The sequence below is a fragment of the Lupinus angustifolius genome, chromosome LG05, assembly GCF_001865875.1.
Source record: "Lupinus angustifolius cultivar Tanjil chromosome LG05, LupAngTanjil_v1.0, whole genome shotgun sequence".
NCBI classification, from domain to species: Eukaryota; Viridiplantae; Streptophyta; class Magnoliopsida; order Fabales; family Fabaceae; genus Lupinus; species Lupinus angustifolius.
In genome coordinates, this window is record NC_032013.1 from 2498085 (window position 1) to 2520851 (window position 22767).

At 34.1% G+C, this 22767-nt stretch overlaps 1 protein-coding gene across 3 annotated transcripts; it reads right to left on the bottom strand.

Moving 5' to 3' along the window:
• LOC109347452 (cleavage stimulation factor subunit 77) lies at positions 267-21767 on the bottom strand. Of its 3 annotated transcripts, XM_019587315.1 has the most exons (23): positions 21627-21767; positions 21476-21556; positions 21062-21124; positions 20489-20598; positions 19622-19722; positions 18545-18606; positions 18308-18448; positions 18052-18180; positions 17589-17635; positions 16325-16388; positions 15675-15795; positions 15355-15413; positions 15189-15257; positions 14385-14525; positions 13854-13918; positions 6212-6308; positions 5211-5270; positions 4340-4492; positions 3369-3435; positions 3189-3284; positions 2277-2363; positions 1378-1623; positions 267-722 (listed from the first exon to the last, which is right to left on the bottom strand). In XM_019587315.1, exons 1-23 carry the CDS (start codon positions 21651-21653, stop codon positions 559-561), a joined length of 2250 nt encoding a protein of 749 aa, XP_019442860.1. In that variant the 5' UTR covers positions 21654-21767; the 3' UTR covers positions 267-558. The 3 variants fall into 3 exon arrangements, with proteins under 3 accessions (XP_019442860.1, XP_019442859.1, XP_019442858.1); XM_019587314.1 differs by lacking the exons at positions 13854-13918; positions 14385-14525; positions 15189-15257; ... (10 more) ...; positions 21476-21556; positions 21627-21767 and adding exons at positions 7591-7655; positions 8122-8262; positions 8926-8994; ... (6 more) ...; positions 12282-12343; positions 13359-13488; XM_019587313.1 differs by lacking the exons at positions 13854-13918; positions 14385-14525; positions 15189-15257; ... (10 more) ...; positions 21476-21556; positions 21627-21767 and adding exons at positions 7591-7655; positions 8122-8262; positions 8926-8994; ... (6 more) ...; positions 12282-12343; positions 13359-13488 and having other exon boundaries at positions 2277-2369.

The window sequence follows — 22767 nt, forward strand, 5'->3', positions numbered from 1 at the left end:
AATAAAGAGAGAAATGGTAAATTGGAGAGACAATTTCTTTATATACAGTAATAGATGTTGGAAAAATAGAATTTGGTCATAATTTGATTAGAGAAAAAAAAAAAATGTAAGGAGTGACAGTGTATCGATTTTATACATTATCATTACATCATCCATCATTCATTTTTAATCATCATTGATTTTACAAAAAAATAATCCAAATTAATGATAGATGATATGATGATTGTGTATAAATCTTTACCGTGATATTCATAAACATTACTCAATTATTGTGGTTTAAGTGTCTATTGCATCTTGGTTTTGATGATAACAACATTGGTTATGATTTAATAAACATGTTATGTTTTACTAATATGAACAAATGATGTATATCATGCTCACTACAGACCATTCCACAAGGTCAACAACTGTTATTAGAGTCTGCAACAAATAATTTATTGCACTGCATATACTAACAAATTCAGTACTAAAATTAACTATAAGCAAAGGACTAATGCTACATGAACTCAAGGTCTTCTAATTTACATAAGCCTTAGGGAAATGGCATAAAGTATTTGATCAACTGGTGCTACCAGATAAATCACCAGAAAATTGGCTTCCATATGAAACTGACCCTGTTTGTGAAGTGCTGCTCATTCGAGCTTTCTGGTATTGTCGTATTCGGAATGCATCTCGGGGAGGCGGTTGGCTTTGGACAGTCGTAGTATCATCATCTTCTTGCCCTAATGATGATAGTAACAAATACCAATTAGGGAAAATTTTAACTTTTGAGGTTAGTAAAGTGAAATCTAATGCATGCATGCAATTTATAGCTGCCATTATTGAGGCAAGTCCATTTTCTGTAGTACAAGTTTATTTGTATTGAACTATAAACAGGGATAAAACTAGGCACAAACAAAAACATTAATTATGCTCATATTAGCACCTATTCATGTAGCCATTGCATAGACAAAGCATATACATATTCATAGGGTAGCCAATGCATGAGACTCCCACCGAGTGGGATCTGGGGAGGGTAGATGTACGCAGCCTTACCCTTATACACAAATAGGCTATTACAGGATTTGAACCTATGCCCTCCAGGTAACAAGGCAAGCAACCTTACCGTTGCGCTGAGGCTCACCCTCTACAAGCAAAACAGAATTGCTGCATAAGAATTTTGAAGCTGCTAATGCTATAGTAACATAGTCATAACTGAATCATGAGAGATTTTGGAGATTGAAGTTAAATATTTGACCTGCAAAGTCCCTTTTGGATATATGCAGAAAAATGCTACAGAAGCCCAATGGCTCAAGTAGAATTGCACACTTGTAAATAAAATGGAAATGCAGAAGAAAACAAAGCACCAAGTCTAGTAAAAAAAGATGATGCACATACTTTCTGAGTCTTTTCTTTTCCCATAAGGTCTATTATTGGTTGGTTTAAAAGATAAGCCACTTGCAACAGGGTGAGACTTGTTTGAACCAGAAAGTTCACTTGTAGCAGGACCTGCTGGTAATGGTGTTGAAACACCTGTTTTCCCACTTTGTAACTGTGTTGGAATCCCTGTTTTCCCACTTTGGCTGGTTAATAGATCACTCTGCAAACAAATTGATAGCACAATATCCACATTTGGTGTTGGACCTGCAAATTTCAAAAGCACGGTTTCAGCGGCGCTTATAGTATAATCAGTAAGGAACAGTATTAGTTGTAACTCAAGAAAAATAGGAAAGTCATATATAATTTCTTTGAAAAGTGTGCACTTATTGTGAACACCTCCAAAAAGTCGTGTAACCGGTGTTCGACCGAAGATCGGGGTGCGACACTTATCCATCAAAATCCCTTTCCATGGAAACCCACTAGTCTACCAAACCTAATTATTCATCTAAACATATATTCATCCAAGAAAAGTCCTAAATTTAGAATGATACTTGAGGAAACAAAAAATTGGTGGATAACTTGCACTAGATAACAAAATATATATAAATTAAGACTGATAAAGTTCCATGGTTTCAGAAATTTCATGAATGTTGTGCACTGTTCAAACTGGGTAATGATATCATTGGAGAAGCAGGTCATGGCGAAAAAGAAAGGAAGAGAAATGAAACAACCGAAAAAGGAAAGAACGACAGGGGGAATTAACATAAACTGCAACTCATATTGGCATGTGAATAAGTAAAACTCATTCTAGTTGGCACTCGAATGGTAGTTCACAGATTGCATATAAAATAGACAAAAAATACACTGTATAATGGATAAGAGAAATCATAGTTAATAGAAATTTAAAAAAAAAATACCTTCAACTGCTGGTAGGTTCGATAAAAATGCTACCAAAGCAGGTGGTGTAGCTTTCAGAATTTCGTCGAATGCATTTGTTCCAGCACCTGCCACTGTCAATTTGGTTAGACAAGGTCCCAGATGAAACAGATTTTCCAGATTCAGTAGCTGATGGGAAAGTTAACAAGCTACCACTTTTGACAGTGCTCAACAAGGAAAATGAAATAAAAATAATAAACTCAACACTAATAATAACTCCTTCGATAAACCCTCACATTCAAAACTATTATTGCAAACTTGCAATAATTAGACACTGAAAAGAATTTTCTATAGTGCATTTTTGTCAAGTATTCTTTATGTGCTAGATATTGATAATTACAGGAGTAACATTGAAATAAATAGTAAATTGATAGGAGCTGGAAAATTATGATTTGACATTGTTCTCAGCATAAAAGTTCAAATCCCAGTCAACTATATTCATATAGAGAATTTATTTAGAAGAGCAAGTTTACACCATTCTACTTCAAGTGCTATTGATGCCACTTACTGAATTAACCAATCATAATTAAAAATTTAACATCACTTAACCACTATTTGATTCCACTTTAGCAACAACAAATTAACCACTTCTTATTTCATCTAACCAATTATCATATTAGTTAACTTGAACACGCAAAGTACCCATCCATTTCATCAACCCAACTGGACTCTGGGTTTACATTTCAAGCTACTGTTAATATGCTTCTTGCTGAACTTACATACCTTGTACTTTGTTTTATCACTCAAAACATTTGAAGCATCCCAGAGAAGAATTAAAAAGGTTCCAAAGGCATATATGCGTACATTAATCAGACTGTAGTTTTCAATTGTGATGCAGAATAACAGTTTATCACCAAAAAGCATGCAATTATCTAAAAGGACGGATGACATACCAGGATTCTGCTTTGGATCATATATCACCATCTTTGAAGTGTCAGGATACACAACCTTTGTTGCCGTAGTTGAAATGCATGCTGTAGGTTCCCTATCTGCAACGCACTGATTGGGTCACATTTACCACATAATAAGAAATATCGAGAAACCAAGTGTAAGAATAAATATGATATCAGTACCTAAAAGCATCATTCCATTAGGCATGGCAGACTTCTCCACTTTCTTGTTTATATTTTTTGCAAGCCACTAAAGAGGTAGAAATGAACACTATATTATTACAGAGGAGGCACATATATACATTGTCATTGCATTTAAATATTTTCATTGCATGTAAGCAACTTTCAATACATTATAGCGTGTCAAAGATAGATTGCTAGTATTTGCGTGTGTGTGTATGCATGAGCATATGAATTATGCAAAGGGGAGAATAAATAAAGAGGCTATGAAAATTTAGTCAGCACCAAGGTACTTCTATTAAATAGCATTCCAAGTCAGTTGAGTCTGTTTTCGTAAGGAGCCGTGCTTTGACTCAAACTAGATAATAAAATATTACAGACTCCTACTCCCCCTTTCTGTTAAATTTACTACTTTCTTGATTAAGCATTGTCATTCAACCTGCGTAACTGAAAATAAAGTAAATACTTTTTTTTTTTATTTCAAGTTCAAAACATGTAAGGATATTCAACTTACATGATTTATAATATCTTCCAATGTGCTACTTAAAATATTGAGATATTATTTATCAACAAGTGTCCATTATTTACTTAGAAATTTTAAACTATTATATGATGGGTTTATCCAAAAGAAATCTATCTCCATTGGGAGAGTGAGTGAAGAACTCAAAATAAGATTTACAACCAAGCTTTGGACTTCCATTCAAATGCTTTTAGTGCAAGGTTTCATTTCATATCTGTAAAACTCCACAACAATACACTTACACCAGACCCTTCTCACATATTAACATTTACAGAGAACTGTTTCAGATAATACCAAGAATGTTTCCCTTCTCTTTCAAATGCGAGAAGTCATTCCAAATACAAAATTAGTTTCATTGATGTTGAAGGAGAGAAAAATCAATGGAAAAAATGCACAAGTGCCAAGAAATGTGTTATTCATCTCTTCAAAAACATAATACACAGATGACTAGTACCTCTTGCCGAGTTAAATGATCAAGATCATTAGAGGAGCACGGCCACAGATCCATGAAACTGTACCGTGATACAAGATCTTGCAGAGAACTCCCCAGTGCTGATGTTCCATCTTCATCTGATCCAGATAGAGCTTCTTTCCTTCTTTGCTCAACCTATATATGATACAAGGATAAATTATGAAAGTAGATTATCGTCCAGTCTACACTACTTCCATGAGCAACTACAGGATTACACTATTAACTTAAAAATTCTTTTTTTAAAAAACTAACATGTCATGATGATAATATTAGTTAAATAACATTTTGTTGCCATTCCTCAAAATCTCATACCTAGATAGTGTCGCAAATTCAAAATCTATCTCGTTTCCCATGGTTTATTCTTTGAAGTAACCACTTTTTTATGCATAACTAAAATTAGAACAAAATAAAGCACAATGACACATGAATATAAGTTTTGCTCATTCTAGTTACAGAGCAGTGACTCAGCAAAAAAAATAAAGAAAACACTCAAACAGTAAGTCAGTCTTTCTCTTTCATAGGATCTCCAATCCAGCCCTTTTATAAAGCAGTCATAATCTGCGATTTTAACTATTGTCCGATTCCCATCAATGTCAACTGCTCATGGGTTGGGCTAACAATGGTCCAAAACAGACTTAGTATGTTCACTGGGTGGACATTTGAGGCCTGATCATAGTCCGATTAGTTAAGGGCTGAGATCTAGTCAACCTAACATTTACATAAACTGTACAAATGAAAATATTAAGTACTGAAACATTAAACTTTGAAAAGTCAACAAAAACTTCAATATGCTTTACAATATATATATATGTGTGTGTATGTGTGTGTATAGAAACAAAATTGAGGCTACTACCTTCAACATGCTAGCAAGATCCCCATAAGTTTGCTCAAAGTGGATGAACTTTTTCCAAACCTACAGATGAGAGTATGTTACAACTACATTGAATATCATCAAACAACACCTAATAAGCATGCTTCAACAAAATAAGTAGGTATATTAAGTAAAATTCAATACACCATCATGCATTTCTAACTGAGAAAGCCTGTTTTTCTAGCTCTTTTTTACCCACTGTTTACGTAAATGAGAGGGGAGGGATTTTAATGGAGGGGTGAAAGAGGAGAAAAAAATACTCTTTCCTTGTTTGGTTTGGTTAAAGGGGAGGGGAAATAACCTTTATTTTCCTCCCTAGTTTGGTTTGTTGGGGTGAGGGGGTCAAAAAAGTCTTTACTCGGTAAGTATAGTATAGGGACTTCTTTTGAAAATTTTACAAGAAGGTGCTATTTCTGGTGGGGTTGACACAAACTACAACCCGCTTAAGTTGGTCAGTTTAAAAAAGGTGTGAACTGTGTGTTATGAAATGGATAGAAACGAAATTATAAAAACGTTTCACTGTGATTCAATGTAATAAAAAATTTACACCATTAACCAATCATATGTCACAAAATGTGTGAACTTTAAAGTAGTTTCAATAGTCAAACATATTCAATATGTGAAAATGCATGATTGGTTGATACTTGATAGTGAAAATTTGTTAATTTAAAACCATGATAAAATCAATTTATTATATTTATCACTGGAAATGGAGAGAAGAGAATTGAGAAATCTGAATCTTAATGAAAATGAAGGTTAGATTCATTCACTGAATAATGAACAGTATTTATAGAGGGATAGCACAACTTACATAGTAAGCAAACTACTCCCTAACTGTTATAACAAACAGAAACTAACAAATACAAACTATAACTAACTCAGAATAACTAACTCTCTTCTTTTCCATCTCTATTGTCTAATATTTACTATTAAGGGACCAATAATATTTTTAAAAGAACAAGGAAACAAGAAGTGGAGCCAACCTCAACAGATTTCTCAGGTGGAAGCGAACTTAACGACCTCTCAAATAATGCTCGTATGTTTTGATCATCATTCAAGCGTGTCAAAAAATCAGCATATCTGAAATATCATCAAAATATTTGTAATAGTTGGTCTTCATTATTTTGATAGGAAAAAATTAAGCACAATTAGGAATAGGCCAAGATATCCTCCAAAACAGAAAGTAAAAAACAAGTAAAACATGAGATTACAAAACTAACACAGCTTCCTGAAGGACTTTGATGACAACATAAAGCACTAAGAGGCACAAGAATCTCAGTTTTCTTAAAAAAACTAGTTTAATAAACAAAGCAACCGACATCAGTAGATTTTTTTTGTCAATCAATCACAATATACTAATATAGCACAAACATCAAAAAGGCTTTCTTGCTCTGTGAATTATAAGAGGAGGTTTCATATGTCAACTATGTATCTCTAATGTTCTAAAGCAATCTCCTCATGCCTTATTTGGTAGATTCAACTTTGTTGTCAACAATTTGGCATGTACTGGTGTGAGGGTGTTCCTACCTATAAATATATCTAGTAGTAAACGATATTGTCAGCCAACCCGTTAATCTATCTAGTAGTAAATGATATTCTCTTTCGTCACTCTCAGCCTACCCATAACTTTATGTAGTAGTAAATAATATTATGACAAAAGATATTAGGCAGCTAGAGGGTGAGCGTTACGCAACGGTAAGGTTGTTGCTTTGCCACAGAGATCATGGGTTCAAATCATGAGAACAGCCTCTCAGCTTACAGGGGAAAGGTTAGGTATATTTACCCTCCCTAAACCCCCCACAGGTGGGAGCAGTGTAACAAATTGCGGACCGCATCACGTGATGCGGCCACAATATTGCAGTTGCGGTAACCGCCGCAACTGCATCACACCGCAATTGCGGTGTGATACCAAATCACATTGATGCGACCGCATCAAGCCACAAAGCAACCGCATCGGACCGCATTTGGACCGCATCAGACCGCATCGATGTCAAAAATATGTTTTTACTCACAAAATAATTCACACCGCAATGGCCACATTGACCGCAATCGCAGTAACCACATCCGCAATTTAAAACACTGGGTGAGAGCAACATGCACTGGGCCGCCCAGAAGGTATTAGGCAGATATCCAAAATTGTAAGCTAAACATGTCACAGAAAACTGAAAGGAATAACACCTCAAACCTACAACTTATGACCAGTATATAGCACTATATACCATATGGTACAAAGAAATATGCTGTGATGCACGCACAAAGAAAAAAGAAGACCAGAGTTACATCATTAAGTAAATAAGATGCATGCATCAAGAGAGCAAAGTTGAACAAGAGCTACCCGAGTTGGGTGGGAAGTAGAACTCACTCAAGAATGTAAACAGGCTCTAACATAAAGCGTTTTAGTCCTGCTTCAAAAACATTATGTGCCATCTGCATGGATAAACCGATAAAGAAATCATATTTATTATAGCCATTAAGTGTTAATCACGGTATATTTGCTTTAAGCTAAAACTTCAAATATAGAATGTCAATGATATCAACATTATTTTATTATATCCCATGAAGGACAGAGGCAAGAAAGGCAATTAATGGAAAAATATTCTTATTTCCATTCTGACATAGATACATAAAAAACTACAGCAACAATCAACATGCCACCATTAACTGCATACTGAGCCATTCTAAATTTATATACATACATCATGTAGATCAACATACAATTACCAAAAAATGCTATATATATATATATCCAGCAGAATAATTATTATCAAGCACATGATTTATAGAATATATATTACCAATACCTCACTAAAGTACACAAACAAACACAACAATAACAACTGCATTGAAGTAAAGTTTGGAAAGCAAAAGGAATAAACAAAAGGCGAAATAGGACCTTTGGGTCTTTGTCAAGACAAAAGGCCAATGTAGCATAAGCAACATAAACATGATAAGTACAACTTGGAGATTTGCGAGCATCCAGAAAGTATTTCCGAGCTGCTTCAACGCCTTCTGTTCTCCTTAGAAAACGAATGAACTGTTCCATGAAACAAGTGTTACACTTTATGCAAGGAAATCTATCAACAAGCATTAAAATGAACTGCACAAACTACTTAACATTCTCTAAAGGAAGAGTGTGGCAGAGAATATAAAACTAACATGAGTGAACTGTTTTTTGATAAATAAAGAAATTTCATTATATTGGAAGAGAACAGTACAAGAGGATAAGACACCCTGACAAGGGAAAGGAAAAAGAAAGAGAAACAACTATGCTAGGAGGAAGAGTGATATAACAAAACATGTCAATCCCTCTGTGAAACTGCCATGGAAGCAACTCAAAAAACCCATGGGCGGAGCTCCAAAGGGATGCAAAAAAATAATAATAATAACCCTCATTGGAGAGGGTTATTCTTTTGGCATGAGTGATCTTCTACGACAAAGCGTTTAGGATTCACTAGCAAATGTCAATGATAAAACATATGGGCAATTATAAATTTCTTTCAGAGAGTTAGACCTTGAATTTAGACAAGCTAAGCATTTAAATTTCCCATTACGTCATGCAGCTTTAAATGATATTCAAAATATACAATCAAATGGAAATTGATGAACAAATTTATCCATATCCCATTTATCCAACACTACACTGAGCACTAAAATATCAGCAAACTAATTTAATTTTTTCTATAAACAAGTTATATACTTGAATATGTGCAAGTGTCGTTGCATTTACACCATCTCCCAAAAGATTTTCATATATTTTCTTTGCAGCCTGACATGAAACAAGAAATAAGGAAAAAGAAAAGGTTAAAGAGTTAAAAAATGAAGCAAGACAGGAAACCTTGAAGCATATGTCCAATTTGTCATACCTGAATAGCACCACGAGACTCCTCCAGCTCTGCATAAGCATAGCGTAGGATCTCTGAATCTGTTCGCAAATAAAATGTTAAGAGTCAGAGAGATGAAAAGCAAAAACACGCAATATAGAGTCAGGTAAGATACAGTAATGCATAATTAAGAGCTACACAACACTCTACCAAAGGTCTACAATGGAGCCTTAACCGAGAAAAGTTCTACACCACAGATCAAGACATGCTAACACAAGAAAAAATTTCAACACTCAAAAGAGATCAATGGGCACTAAGAAAATCTGTAAATTTAGCAAAGTTAAAGGAAAAGTAATACAAACCAGGAAGAGCCTTCAGAGATCTTTGAAATACTTTGATTGCAGCATCTATTGAACCACCTTTTGCATGCCATGTAGCATAGTCATACCATATATCAGGATAGTGGTACATATACATCAGAGACTGAATACCAGCACAATTCAATAAGAAAAGTCCACAAAACAGAAATATTAATCATAATCATAGTAAAACCTATGGATGTTATTAATTCCACATAAAAAAATGGGGCAAATTTTTCTTTAGATGGATAGACTTCCTATCAGTTTAATTCAATCACAATGATGTCCCTTGACATATAATCCTGAAAGGTTTTCTTCACTAATCTAGACACCTAGTACATCTAAGAAGTATAGCAAGCAACTGCAGTTTTCAACAAACTAAGCTAAATGAGGATTATTGCCGAACTATATTCAACTCAATAACAGTGACCATCCCACTTTGGACTCTATTAACAAATGACTCTTGAAAATTTCCTAAGTGAACTTAGTTGAAACAGTCTGGATTACAAATATTAGCTATTATAAATTGCATATTTATTAGGCCATTTTATCTTTTAGCTTTTTTCAGCTCTAGTTTAGACAAGTATTAATATGTAAAACCCTCAGTATTATAGTAAGGGGAAATAAAAAACATAAAATATATTTCTTAGTACCTGCTCATATGTGAATATAATTCGCTTGTTAGAGGAAGCAGCATCTATTCTCTGTGGATTTCCTCTGAAATGCAAGATGGTTACATTAATTAGAAAATAGTAACTAAATCAGCACAAAAATCAGAAAGATGGTATAAAGACATCAAGATCAGATGCATTATGTCTATCTAACATGTATTGAAATTTGATAAGTTCTGTCAAGGACCAACTCTCCCAAAAGCTTAAGCTGTTAAGTGTTGGATCAAGAATGTTTCATATCCATTACCATTCCTGACCCCCTCCCCCAAAAAAAAGTAGCTGAAGTTTTTAGGAGAGTTGGTCTTTAACATGGTATCAAAGCTTCTTGGATCGTGTGGTTAGCAGATCGATCTCTGCATCTCTCATTCTTCATAATTAAATTAAAATTTTAGCACAAGCTAAAGTGGGCATATGCATTGTCCTAGCTTCAAGCACAAAGGCTCTTGCTTGAAGGGGAGTGCAAGATACAAAAAATAATTCAAGAGAGTTGATATTTATATACTAACAAAAACATTTCCTTTTAAATTTGGTTTTTCAAAGTGGTTGGAATAGTGTTTTTGAGCTAGTATTTTCCTTTTATTTTCCCTTTTACTCTTGTAAGCCTCAGTTGAAGGATATCAACCTCCCTTTTTGTTCACCTTCCTCTTCAACTATTGTTTTCTTCTTTAATCAAAAAGAAAAAAAGCTGTTTATCTTGTAAGTAAGAGAATGAAGACATGGATAGAGACAGTTGCCGAAATGCATCTGGTAATAATGGTTTTCATCAAATATCCGAGGAACATTTACAGAATAAGGGATTCCAAGCTGAATCATGCATTACATTTGAAAACGAAAACAGGCTCCTAAAATTTATTATCACTTGGACTGATTTTACCCAAGACACAAAATATGGTCTTCATCAAAAATGACAACTGTGAGTCACATGCTGCTACTGCATTTATATAGGTGTAGGGAGACAAACACAAGTATGCACACATAGACACTCACAAGCCATTATAAATTATTCAGACATGAAAAATTGATTAAAGGATTAATAACAAAATCCTTTTCTAGATATGTAATGATTATATTGCTTCATCACGTTGATCCAATATAAAGGAGAAGAGGTCCATAGTAAAACTTGCTACAGAAATGCACCTAAACACAACCAGTAGCTTATATAGTTAATCCCTAAATGCATCAATATTTATTAATCTGAAAAGTTAAACTTGAGAAAATAGAGAGAAAAAAGATGCATGCTTCTCACTTTTCAAAAGATAGAAGTCTCTTCCAGGCCATCCACTGCACTTCTTCCTGTCAGAAGTAATGAACAAATTTCAACTTATCATCACAAGAAATGAAAGCAGACTGCTCCATATAAATATGCTCTGATATCTTTACGGCAGATATGAAAAAAATATGAGTGCTCTTCCAAGTTACACCAAACAAACAAGACAACTTAATCACCCCAATCAGCAACTCTTCAAGACAAAAGTAAATGAACATCCAACTAAATAGTAAATATCGAGATTTACTCCATGCTTTAGTGTCATAAACAGCTAACTAGATCAGACATTAAATCAATATCAGCAAGCAACAGAAGATACAAAGAATATCAAGCTGCAATGCATTTCACAGAGCAGAGCCCTCTTTCCAATACTTACATCACCCTAATTACATTTTTTAGACTATCACTGATAAGCAAATTTAGCAAAGAAGCAGAATGTTGCCTTGTAGACTCCAGTTGGTGGTACAGCAAGCATATTCCAATCGATTTCATCAAAATACTTCTTCCGCTCCCTATAAACTGCCCTGGCACTAGTATATTTTGGTTGATATTCAGATATCAGTCCTTTAGCCTGTAAAACAAATTATCATCAAACTGTCTAACCTTAGAAAACATTTATCTAATTCCACCGAAGAAGAACTACAGACCCATGACTACAAATTCTCAAATTAAGCATGAAATTGAGACAAATATATTACCAACTGACGACTAACGGAATTTTCAAAATTTTCATAGTCCTTCCAAATTTGTTCAATGTGATGGGTAGGAGTAATAATAGCCCTCTGATAGACTTTCCTCACAGCAGTCATCCGTTGTGTTTCTTCTTGAACATTTAGAGCCTACAATAGAAGTTAACCTCCAGAAATAAAAAAGTGAAAAATATACCAATTATGTACCAAGGAATGCATAAAACACATTAGATTAACTAAACAAACCGGCAATGACTTGAGAAAGGATATGTACTCCATCCACACGGGGCCAGATGCTATATCTGCTCCTGTTAGCACATCATTGAAAATAAGTGTCTGTTTGTGCGTGTAGGGGTGTATAAGAAGAAAGAATTTAAGTCATAGACCATATGCATCTACTTCTGCCCTCCTTCCCACTATTTAATTTCTTAAAATCTTTGAATAATAATAGCAAACCAAAAACATCAATTTTAAGTGAATTCTTGCAGCACATATTGAAAAAGTATGCTAGCAGCAAGCCCAGGAATGAGATATATAAATACAACTGAAATCTGTTTTGATGCCCAAGAATTAACTAAGAGACAAAAAAAGCAATAAAATAAGAGTTGACTTCACAGTTCACATAACGTAAAATATCGAAAATTACCAGTGACTAGGCCTGCCAAATGATGGCTAAACTTAATAAACCAGCACATAAAAAGACTACAATTCTTAGTATGTTTTAGAAACAAATTTATAAAAACTACCCTAACCTAATACACAACCAGCTTCTGTCTTCATGTTAAACATGCAAATTGCCAAGAGAGACTCTATCAAGTATCAACAGCTGGTAATGTAAAACCTTAAGCAATTTCCAGTAACCCCATGCCTCAGACTTGTTCTACTTCAATCTACCCTTTAAAATCGCCAATTTCTTTCACAATGACTTCTTCATTAAATAGGATTCAGAAAATATTCCCACTCAGAAATACAAAAGCCACCAAATTTTTTTTCAAACCATCCAACAGCAAACCGGGGATTCCATTGGGGTCCATCGAGAGAATTTTTTTTCAGTAAACCCATTTTAAGCAATATATCTTTTATTAGTTTCTCCTATTACTTTAGCAGGTCTTTACCACATTTAATTGGCCTGTCTTTTAATACACTTTCTCACTAAGGCCTCTATTGATCTACTTCTGTCTTCTGGCCAGAGTCACTATTGGTTTTCATCTCAAATGTCCAACTACTTCAGGAAACTTTCAATCATCTTCTCCTCAACAGGTGCTACTCCAATCTATTGACAAACTAAATGAAAAATAAACAGGATAGAGTGAAACAAGTTACCAACATAGTTGAGCATAAATTCAAAAGCTTTTTTTGTCTCTTCTTGACCCTCGATCCCCTTCTTGTCATTGGCCTTTCTAATAAAACGAATGTAACACCGCCTATAGAGCAAAGATAAATAACATTATGTAAGATTAAAAATAAAACAAACCACAACATCATCATTGCCACATTGACCGCAATCGCAGTAACCACATCCGCAATTTAAAACACTGGGTGAGAGCAACATGCACTGGGCCGCCCAGAAGGTATTAGGCAGATATCCAAAATTGTAAGCTAAACATGTCACAGAAAACTGAAAGGAATAACACCTCAAACCTACAACTTATGACCAGTATATAGCACTATATACCATATGGTACAAAGAAATATGCTGTGATGCACGCACAAAGAAAAAAGAAGACCAGAGTTACATCATTAAGTAAATAAGATGCATGCATCAAGAGAGCAAAGTTGAACAAGAGCTACCCGAGTTGGGTGGGAAGTAGAACTCACTCAAGAATGTAAACAGGCTCTAACATAAAGCGTTTTAGTCCTGCTTCAAAAACATTATGTGCCATCTGCATGGATAAACCGATAAAGAAATCATATTTATTATAGCCATTAAGTGTTAATCACGGTATATTTGCTTTAAGCTAAAACTTCAAATATAGAATGTCAATGATATCAACATTATTTTATTATATCCCATGAAGGACAGAGGCAAGAAAGGCAATTAATGGAAAAATATTCTTATTTCCATTCTGACATAGATACATAAAAAACTACAGCAACAATCAACATGCCACCATTAACTGCATACTGAGCCATTCTAAATTTATATACATACATCATGTAGATCAACATACAATTACCAAAAAATGCTATATATATATATATCCAGCAGAATAATTATTATCAAGCACATGATTTATAGAATATATATTACCAATACCTCACTAAAGTACACAAACAAACACAACAATAACAACTGCATTGAAGTAAAGTTTGGAAAGCAAAAGGAATAAACAAAAGGCGAAATAGGACCTTTGGGTCTTTGTCAAGACAAAAGGCCAATGTAGCATAAGCAACATAAACATGATAAGTACAACTTGGAGATTTGCGAGCATCCAGAAAGTATTTCCGAGCTGCTTCAACGCCTTCTGTTCTCCTTAGAAAACGAATGAACTGTTCCATGAAACAAGTGTTACACTTTATGCAAGGAAATCTATCAACAAGCATTAAAATGAACTGCACAAACTACTTAACATTCTCTAAAGGAAGAGTGTGGCAGAGAATATAAAACTAACATGAGTGAACTGTTTTTTGATAAATAAAGAAATTTCATTATATTGGAAGAGAACAGTACAAGAGGATAAGACACCCTGACAAGGGAAAGGAAAAAGAAAGAGAAACAACTATGCTAGGAGGAAGAGTGATATAACAAAACATGTCAATCCCTCTGTGAAACTGCCATGGAAGCAACTCAAAAAACCCATGGGCGGAGCTCCAAAGGGATGCAAAAAAATAATAATAATAACCCTCATTGGAGAGGGTTATTCTTTTGGCATGAGTGATCTTCTACGACAAAGCGTTTAGGATTCACTAGCAAATGTCAATGATAAAACATATGGGCAATTATAAATTTCTTTCAGAGAGTTAGACCTTGAATTTAGACAAGCTAAGCATTTAAATTTCCCATTACGTCATGCAGCTTTAAATGATATTCAAAATATACAATCAAATGGAAATTGATGAACAAATTTATCCATATCCCATTTATCCAACACTACACTGAGCACTAAAATATCAGCAAACTAATTTAATTTTTTCTATAAACAAGTTATATACTTGAATATGTGCAAGTGTCGTTGCATTTACACCATCTCCCAAAAGATTTTCATATATTTTCTTTGCAGCCTGACATGAAACAAGAAATAAGGAAAAAGAAAAGGTTAAAGAGTTAAAAAATGAAGCAAGACAGGAAACCTTGAAGCATATGTCCAATTTGTCATACCTGAATAGCACCACGAGACTCCTCCAGCTCTGCATAAGCATAGCGTAGGATCTCTGAATCTGTTCGCAAATAAAATGTTAAGAGTCAGAGAGATGAAAAGCAAAAACACGCAATATAGAGTCAGGTAAGATACAGTAATGCATAATTAAGAGCTACACAACACTCTACCAAAGGTCTACAATGGAGCCTTAACCGAGAAAAGTTCTACACCACAGATCAAGACATGCTAACACAAGAAAAAATTTCAACACTCAAAAGAGATCAATGGGCACTAAGAAAATCTGTAAATTTAGCAAAGTTAAAGGAAAAGTAATACAAACCAGGAAGAGCCTTCAGAGATCTTTGAAATACTTTGATTGCAGCATCTATTGAACCACCTTTTGCATGCCATGTAGCATAGTCATACCATATATCAGGATAGTGGTACATATACATCAGAGACTGAATACCAGCACAATTCAATAAGAAAAGTCCACAAAACAGAAATATTAATCATAATCATAGTAAAACCTATGGATGTTATTAATTCCACATAAAAAAATGGGGCAAATTTTTCTTTAGATGGATAGACTTCCTATCAGTTTAATTCAATCACAATGATGTCCCTTGACATATAATCCTGAAAGGTTTTCTTCACTAATCTAGACACCTAGTACATCTAAGAAGTATAGCAAGCAACTGCAGTTTTCAACAAACTAAGCTAAATGAGGATTATTGCCGAACTATATTCAACTCAATAACAGTGACCATCCCACTTTGGACTCTATTAACAAATGACTCTTGAAAATTTCCTAAGTGAACTTAGTTGAAACAGTCTGGATTACAAATATTAGCTATTATAAATTGCATATTTATTAGGCCATTTTATCTTTTAGCTTTTTTCAGCTCTAGTTTAGACAAGTATTAATATGTAAAACCCTCAGTATTATAGTAAGGGGAAATAAAAAACATAAAATATATTTCTTAGTACCTGCTCATATGTGAATATAATTCGCTTGTTAGAGGAAGCAGCATCTATTCTCTGTGGATTTCCTCTGAAATGCAAGATGGTTACATTAATTAGAAAATAGTAACTAAATCAGCACAAAAATCAGAAAGATGGTATAAAGACATCAAGATCAGATGCATTATGTCTATCTAACATGTATTGAAATTTGATAAGTTCTGTCAAGGACCAACTCTCCCAAAAGCTTAAGCTGTTAAGTGTTGGATCAAGAATGTTTCATATCCATTACCATTCCTGACCCCCTCCCCCAAAAAAAAGTAGCTGAAGTTTTTAGGAGAGTTGGTCTTTAACATGGTATCAAAGCTTCTTGGATCGTGTGGTTAGCAGATCGATCTCTGCATCTCTCATTCTTCATAATTAAATTAAAATTTTAGCACAAGCTAAAGTGGGCATATGCATTGTCCTAGCTTCAAGCACAAAGGCTCTTGCTTGAAGGGGAGTGCAAGATACAAAAAATAATTCAAGAGAGTTGATATTTATATACTAACAAAAACATTTCCTTTTAAATTTGGTTTTTCAAAGTGGTTGGAATAGTGTTTTTGAGCTAGTATTTTCCTTTTATTTTCCCTTTTACTCTTGTAAGCCTCAGTTGAAGGATATCAACCTCCCTTTTTGTTCACCTTCCTCTTCAACTATTGTTTTCTTCTTTAATCAAAAAGAAAAAAAGCTGTTTATCTTGTAAGTAAGAGAATGAAGACATGGATAGAGACAGTTGCCGAAATGCATCTGGTAATAATGGTTTTCATCAAATATCCGAGGAACATTTACAGAATAAGGGATTCCAAGCTGAATCATGCATTACATTTGAAAACGAAAACAGGCTCCTAAAATTTATTATCACTTGGACTGATTTTACCCAAGACACAAAATATGGTCTTCATCAAAAATGACAACTGTGAGTCACATGCTGCTACTGCATTTATATAGGTGTAGGGAGACAAACACAAGTATGCACACATAGACACTCACAAGCCATTATAAATTATTCAGACATGAAAAATTGATTAAAGGATTAATAACAAAATCCTTTTCTAGATATGTAATGATTATATTGCTTCATCACGTTGATCCAATATAAAGGAGAAGAGGTCCATAGTAAAACTTGCTACAGAAATGCACCTAAACACAACCAGTAGCTTATATAGTTAATCCCTAAATGCATCAATATTTATTAATCTGAAAAGTTAAACTTGAGAAAATAGAGAGAAAAAAGATGCATGCTTCTCACTTTTCAAAAGATAGAAGTCTCTTCCAGGCCATCCACTGCACTTCTTCCTGTCAGAAGTAATGAACAAATTTCAACTTATCATCACAAGAAATGAAAGCAGACTGCTCCATATAAATATGCTCTGATATCTTTACGGCAGATATGAAAAAAATATGAGTGCTCTTCCAAGTTACACCAAACAAACAAGACAACTTAATCACCCCAATCAGCAACTCTTCAAGACAAAAGTAAATGAACATCCAACTAAATAGTAAATATCGAGATTTACTCCATGCTTTAGTGTCATAAACAGCTAACTAGATCAGACATTAAATCAATATCAGCAAGCAACAGAAGATACAAAGAATATCAAGCTGCAATGCATTTCACAGAGCAGAGCCCTCTTTCCAATACTTACATCACCCTAATTACATTTTTTAGACTATCACTGATAAGCAAATTTAGCAAAGAAGCAGAATGTTGCCTTGTAGACTCCAGTTGGTGGTACAGCAAGCATATTCCAATCGATTTCATCAAAATACTTCTTCCGCTCCCTATAAACTGCCCTGGCACTAGTATATTTTGGTTGATATTCAGATATCAGTCCTTTAGCCTGTAAAACAAATTATCATCAAACTGTCTAACCTTAGAAAACATTTATCTAATTCCACCGAAGAAGAACTACAGACCCATGACTACAAATTCTCAAATTAAGCATGAAATTGAGACAAATATATTACCAACTGACGACTAACGGAATTTTCAAAATTTTCATAGTCCTTCCAAATTTGTTCAATGTGATGGGTAGGAGTAATAATAGCCCTCTGATAGACTTTCCTCACAGCAGTCATCCGTTGTGTTTCTTCTTGAACATTTAGAGCCTACAATAGAAGTTAACCTCCAGAAATAAAAAAGTGAAAAATATACCAATTATGTACCAAGGAATGCATAAAACACATTAGATTAACTAAACAAACCGGCAATGACTTGAGAAAGGATATGTACTCCATCCACACGGGGCCAGATGCTATATCTGCTCCTGTTAGCACATCATTGAAAATAAGTGTCTGTTTGTGCGTGTAGGGGTGTATAAGAAGAAAGAATTTAAGTCATAGACCATATGCATCTACTTCTGCCCTCCTTCCCACTATTTAATTTCTTAAAATCTTTGAATAATAATAGCAAACCAAAAACATCAATTTTAAGTGAATTCTTGCAGCACATATTGAAAAAGTATGCTAGCAGCAAGCCCAGGAATGAGATATATAAATACAACTGAAATCTGTTTTGATGCCCAAGAATTAACTAAGAGACAAAAAAAGCAATAAAATAAGAGTTGACTTCACAGTTCACATAACGTAAAATATCGAAAATTACCAGTGACTAGGCCTGCCAAATGATGGCTAAACTTAATAAACCAGCACATAAAAAGACTACAATTCTTAGTATGTTTTAGAAACAAATTTATAAAAACTACCCTAACCTAATACACAACCAGCTTCTGTCTTCATGTTAAACATGCAAATTGCCAAGAGAGACTCTATCAAGTATCAACAGCTGGTAATGTAAAACCTTAAGCAATTTCCAGTAACCCCATGCCTCAGACTTGTTCTACTTCAATCTACCCTTTAAAATCGCCAATTTCTTTCACAATGACTTCTTCATTAAATAGGATTCAGAAAATATTCCCACTCAGAAATACAAAAGCCACCAAATTTTTTTTCAAACCATCCAACAGCAAACCGGGGATTCCATTGGGGTCCATCGAGAGAATTTTTTTTCAGTAAACCCATTTTAAGCAATATATCTTTTATTAGTTTCTCCTATTACTTTAGCAGGTCTTTACCACATTTAATTGGCCTGTCTTTTAATACACTTTCTCACTAAGGCCTCTATTGATCTACTTCTGTCTTCTGGCCAGAGTCACTATTGGTTTTCATCTCAAATGTCCAACTACTTCAGGAAACTTTCAATCATCTTCTCCTCAACAGGTGCTACTCCAATCTATTGACAAACTAAATGAAAAATAAACAGGATAGAGTGAAACAAGTTACCAACATAGTTGAGCATAAATTCAAAAGCTTTTTTTGTCTCTTCTTGACCCTCGATCCCCTTCTTGTCATTGGCCTTTCTAATAAAACGAATGTAACACCGCCTATAGAGCAAAGATAAATAACATTATGTAAGATTAAAAATAAAACAAACCACAACATCATCATTGCTTGCATGTACCATAAGAGACCTAATAAGCAGGCTGGTTTTTTTCAATCTTAAGTTCTTAACAAGAAAAACCGTTGATGAAGATTCAAACTAAAAGTAACGTTAGATAGAGAAGACAGGACAGGAAATAAGATACAAAAGAAGTTCCTATCAAGAAAAAGAAAGAAACAACTGCAGTATAATGAATTTTAGATCACCCGCCGCTAGGAGTACACAGTTTAACCCTTTAAAGAAGTTAAACTTGCAAGGCCATCTAATGCTAATGTTTGGGGCAGGGCCCCTAACCCCACAAGAAGTAAACATTCACAAAAGACATAAAAGAAACATGAACCCATGCTTCCTACATGTAAATATACCAATTACACCTTAAATATACCCAACTAAATATAAGTTCACTCATTTCGGAATGGAAGATTTTCAGCTACACAACAAGTAGGCTAGTTCCTCATCCTCTTTAAATAAGCCTCCCCATCCTTACCCCCAGATGCAATTGCCATGTTAAAACTTAAAACTATTAAGCCAAACTACTCGATGACCAACAAAGAAGAAAGTACACAGTATAAACTATGTCTTTATAGCATAGGCTTGAATTACACAAAAGAAATAGAAAGCCCCATGCCATATACTAGACATTATTGATTGAAGGAGCAAAAATAATATACACCAAACATTGCACTAACAAGACTACACGAACAACATACCAGAGAGGAATCTGAAGACAATTCAACAAGCAACGACTAAATATCTGTTTCGTAGCATCATCATTATTTACAGCCAGATTTGCCTCCACATATTGCTTCCAAAACTTGGCCTGGATACAAGACCAAAATAACAACCATCAAAATCACTCCCATAAAAATAGATTCTTTACAGAAACACTCATACTTTTTGGTCCCTAAACATTTTGGAGAAATTCAAATAGGCCTCTAAACTAAAAAAAGTTTTTTTTTAAGTGTGTTCCTAAACTTACGAAAATTTGCAAATGAATCCCTTCAAGTTTCAACACATTTCCATTAAGTCCCCCATTAGAGTTCCCCTTATGTAACTCATATTCACTTGTGTATTTGAAAATTTTATGTGAAATTCAAATAGTTCCATATAATTTTGGGGAAAATTCAAATATTACACTTTTGACAGAACTAGACAAGTAGGGAACAAATGTATGAGGGACTCAATTAAAAATTTGTACAAGTTCAGGGACCTAATCAAAATAAGGACTTATAAAGTTCAGGGACCAACAGAGTAATTTAAACCTTCTAAACAAGAACACTCACAGCAGTTGGGAACAATTGTAGAAGCTGCTCATATATCGGTGTGGCCTCTGCAATAGGCAAATGCTAAACACAGAAAACCAAAATCATGAATAGTATGTTTCCATGAAAGGAATAGAGAGAAAGAATTGAATGGAAATAGTTGAAATTATTTCATTAATGGAATAAAATTCTCCCTTCCCAACTCCAATTTTTTTCCATTCAATTCCCTCCAAAACTCGCCATCATAAACAAAAGGGCAAAAGAGTCATAGACTTGGAAAAAAAAAATGACAACCTAGTGCACGAGACTGTTTTCATTATATGAAACCACAAGCTCCTGGGTCACAGCAATCAACCTTACTGTTGCGCCGAGACTCGACTTTTTTTCAAATTGGGAAAAACATAAAAAGAATTGAAATTGGGAAAGGGGTGAAACCTGAGCCTCGTTTGCTAAAATCTCTGCAGTTTCAACGTTGTATTTGTCAGACATTGTCTTTCCACCGCCATTGATTTTGTCCTGAAAAAAAAGATATGATTTTTATGCATGTCGAAACAATTGAAAGTGAGAGAAAGAGAATTAAGATTACCATTGTTGAGGTTACAAGATTACTCATGAAAAGCACAAATTTGATGGAGAAGGGTTAAAAACTTGTGTTATTAAGAAAGTGTATAGATTAAGTGAGAGAAGGGTTGAAAACTTGAAAGTTGAAAGAGTGAGAGATTGATTGGAAACTTAACAAGGAAAGAGACTTCAAAATTAGATTTGATTTGATATTTAATTAGATTATTATTTACTTCTTTGATTTTGTTTTTTTTTCTTCTTGGATTTTCACTTTGGTTTTTATTTTTATTTTCAAAAATTTCAAACTTACCTTTCCATTCATAATATTATATATAAATCTAATCATATATAACATATATACACTATTACTATAAAGATTTGTGTACAATCAATATGTCATCTACATTATTTTTTTGAAAAATTGATAATAATTAAATATAAATGTTAGATGATACAATAATAATATGATAGTGTATAAATCTTATACATCATCACTACATACATTATCATACATCCCTTTGTAGAAGCATTTCTGTTAGGTATTAGTGACATAATACACCTAAATGGGTTGAATAGATGTCGCAGTTCCCAAATACTGCTATTCGCACCAAAACTCTATTCTGGAAAATCATCCAGTTAATCGATTAAATAACTGCGTTAATCGATTAAGTCGCACAAAACAGACAGTTGTTGAATGGCTTGATTGACAATTACTCACCGATTATACAAAAATGACACAACATATATATTTGAATATAATTGATCTTTATATGACAGAATTACAATATTCAAATTATCATCTAAAATAGGCAATTAGAACAACTTGAAAACGTAAAGAGATAAGGGTAAGAAACAACATGCAACAAGGTTTTTATACTGGTTCGTTTTGTGGTCCATTGCAAAACTACATTAAGTCCTCCCCTTCCGATCTCGAGAGATTTTATTCACTAAAACTGAAACAAATGTATATTACATACACACTTCGAATTACTAGACTTTGTATGCTACCTTCTTGAATTCCCAGAACCCCTACCTTGGTTTGACCATACTAATCGCCTAGGAAAACCTTTCCTACGATCTAGCCCCAGCCAAGAGTATGTTCTAAACTCAAGACCTCCATGTCTTGGTGAAGACTCTCTGTATCTCGTTGGTGGTAAGACACCAAG

What these genes read in the sequence shown, in the direction of transcription:
- LOC109347452 (XM_019587315.1), bottom strand. Translation starts at nt 21,653, where the DNA reads ATGAGTAATCTTGTAACCTCAACAATG. An exon ending in CCTTTCTCAAGTCATTGCCG is followed by an intron (nt 18,449 to 18,544) that starts GTTTGTTTAGTT and finishes CTTCTATTGTAG; the next exon opens with GCTCTAAATGTTCAAGAAGA. An exon ending in CACCAACTGGAGTCTACAAG is followed by an intron (nt 17,636 to 18,051) that starts GCAACATTCTGC and finishes TACTTCTGACAG; the next exon opens with GAAGAAGTGCAGTGGATGGC.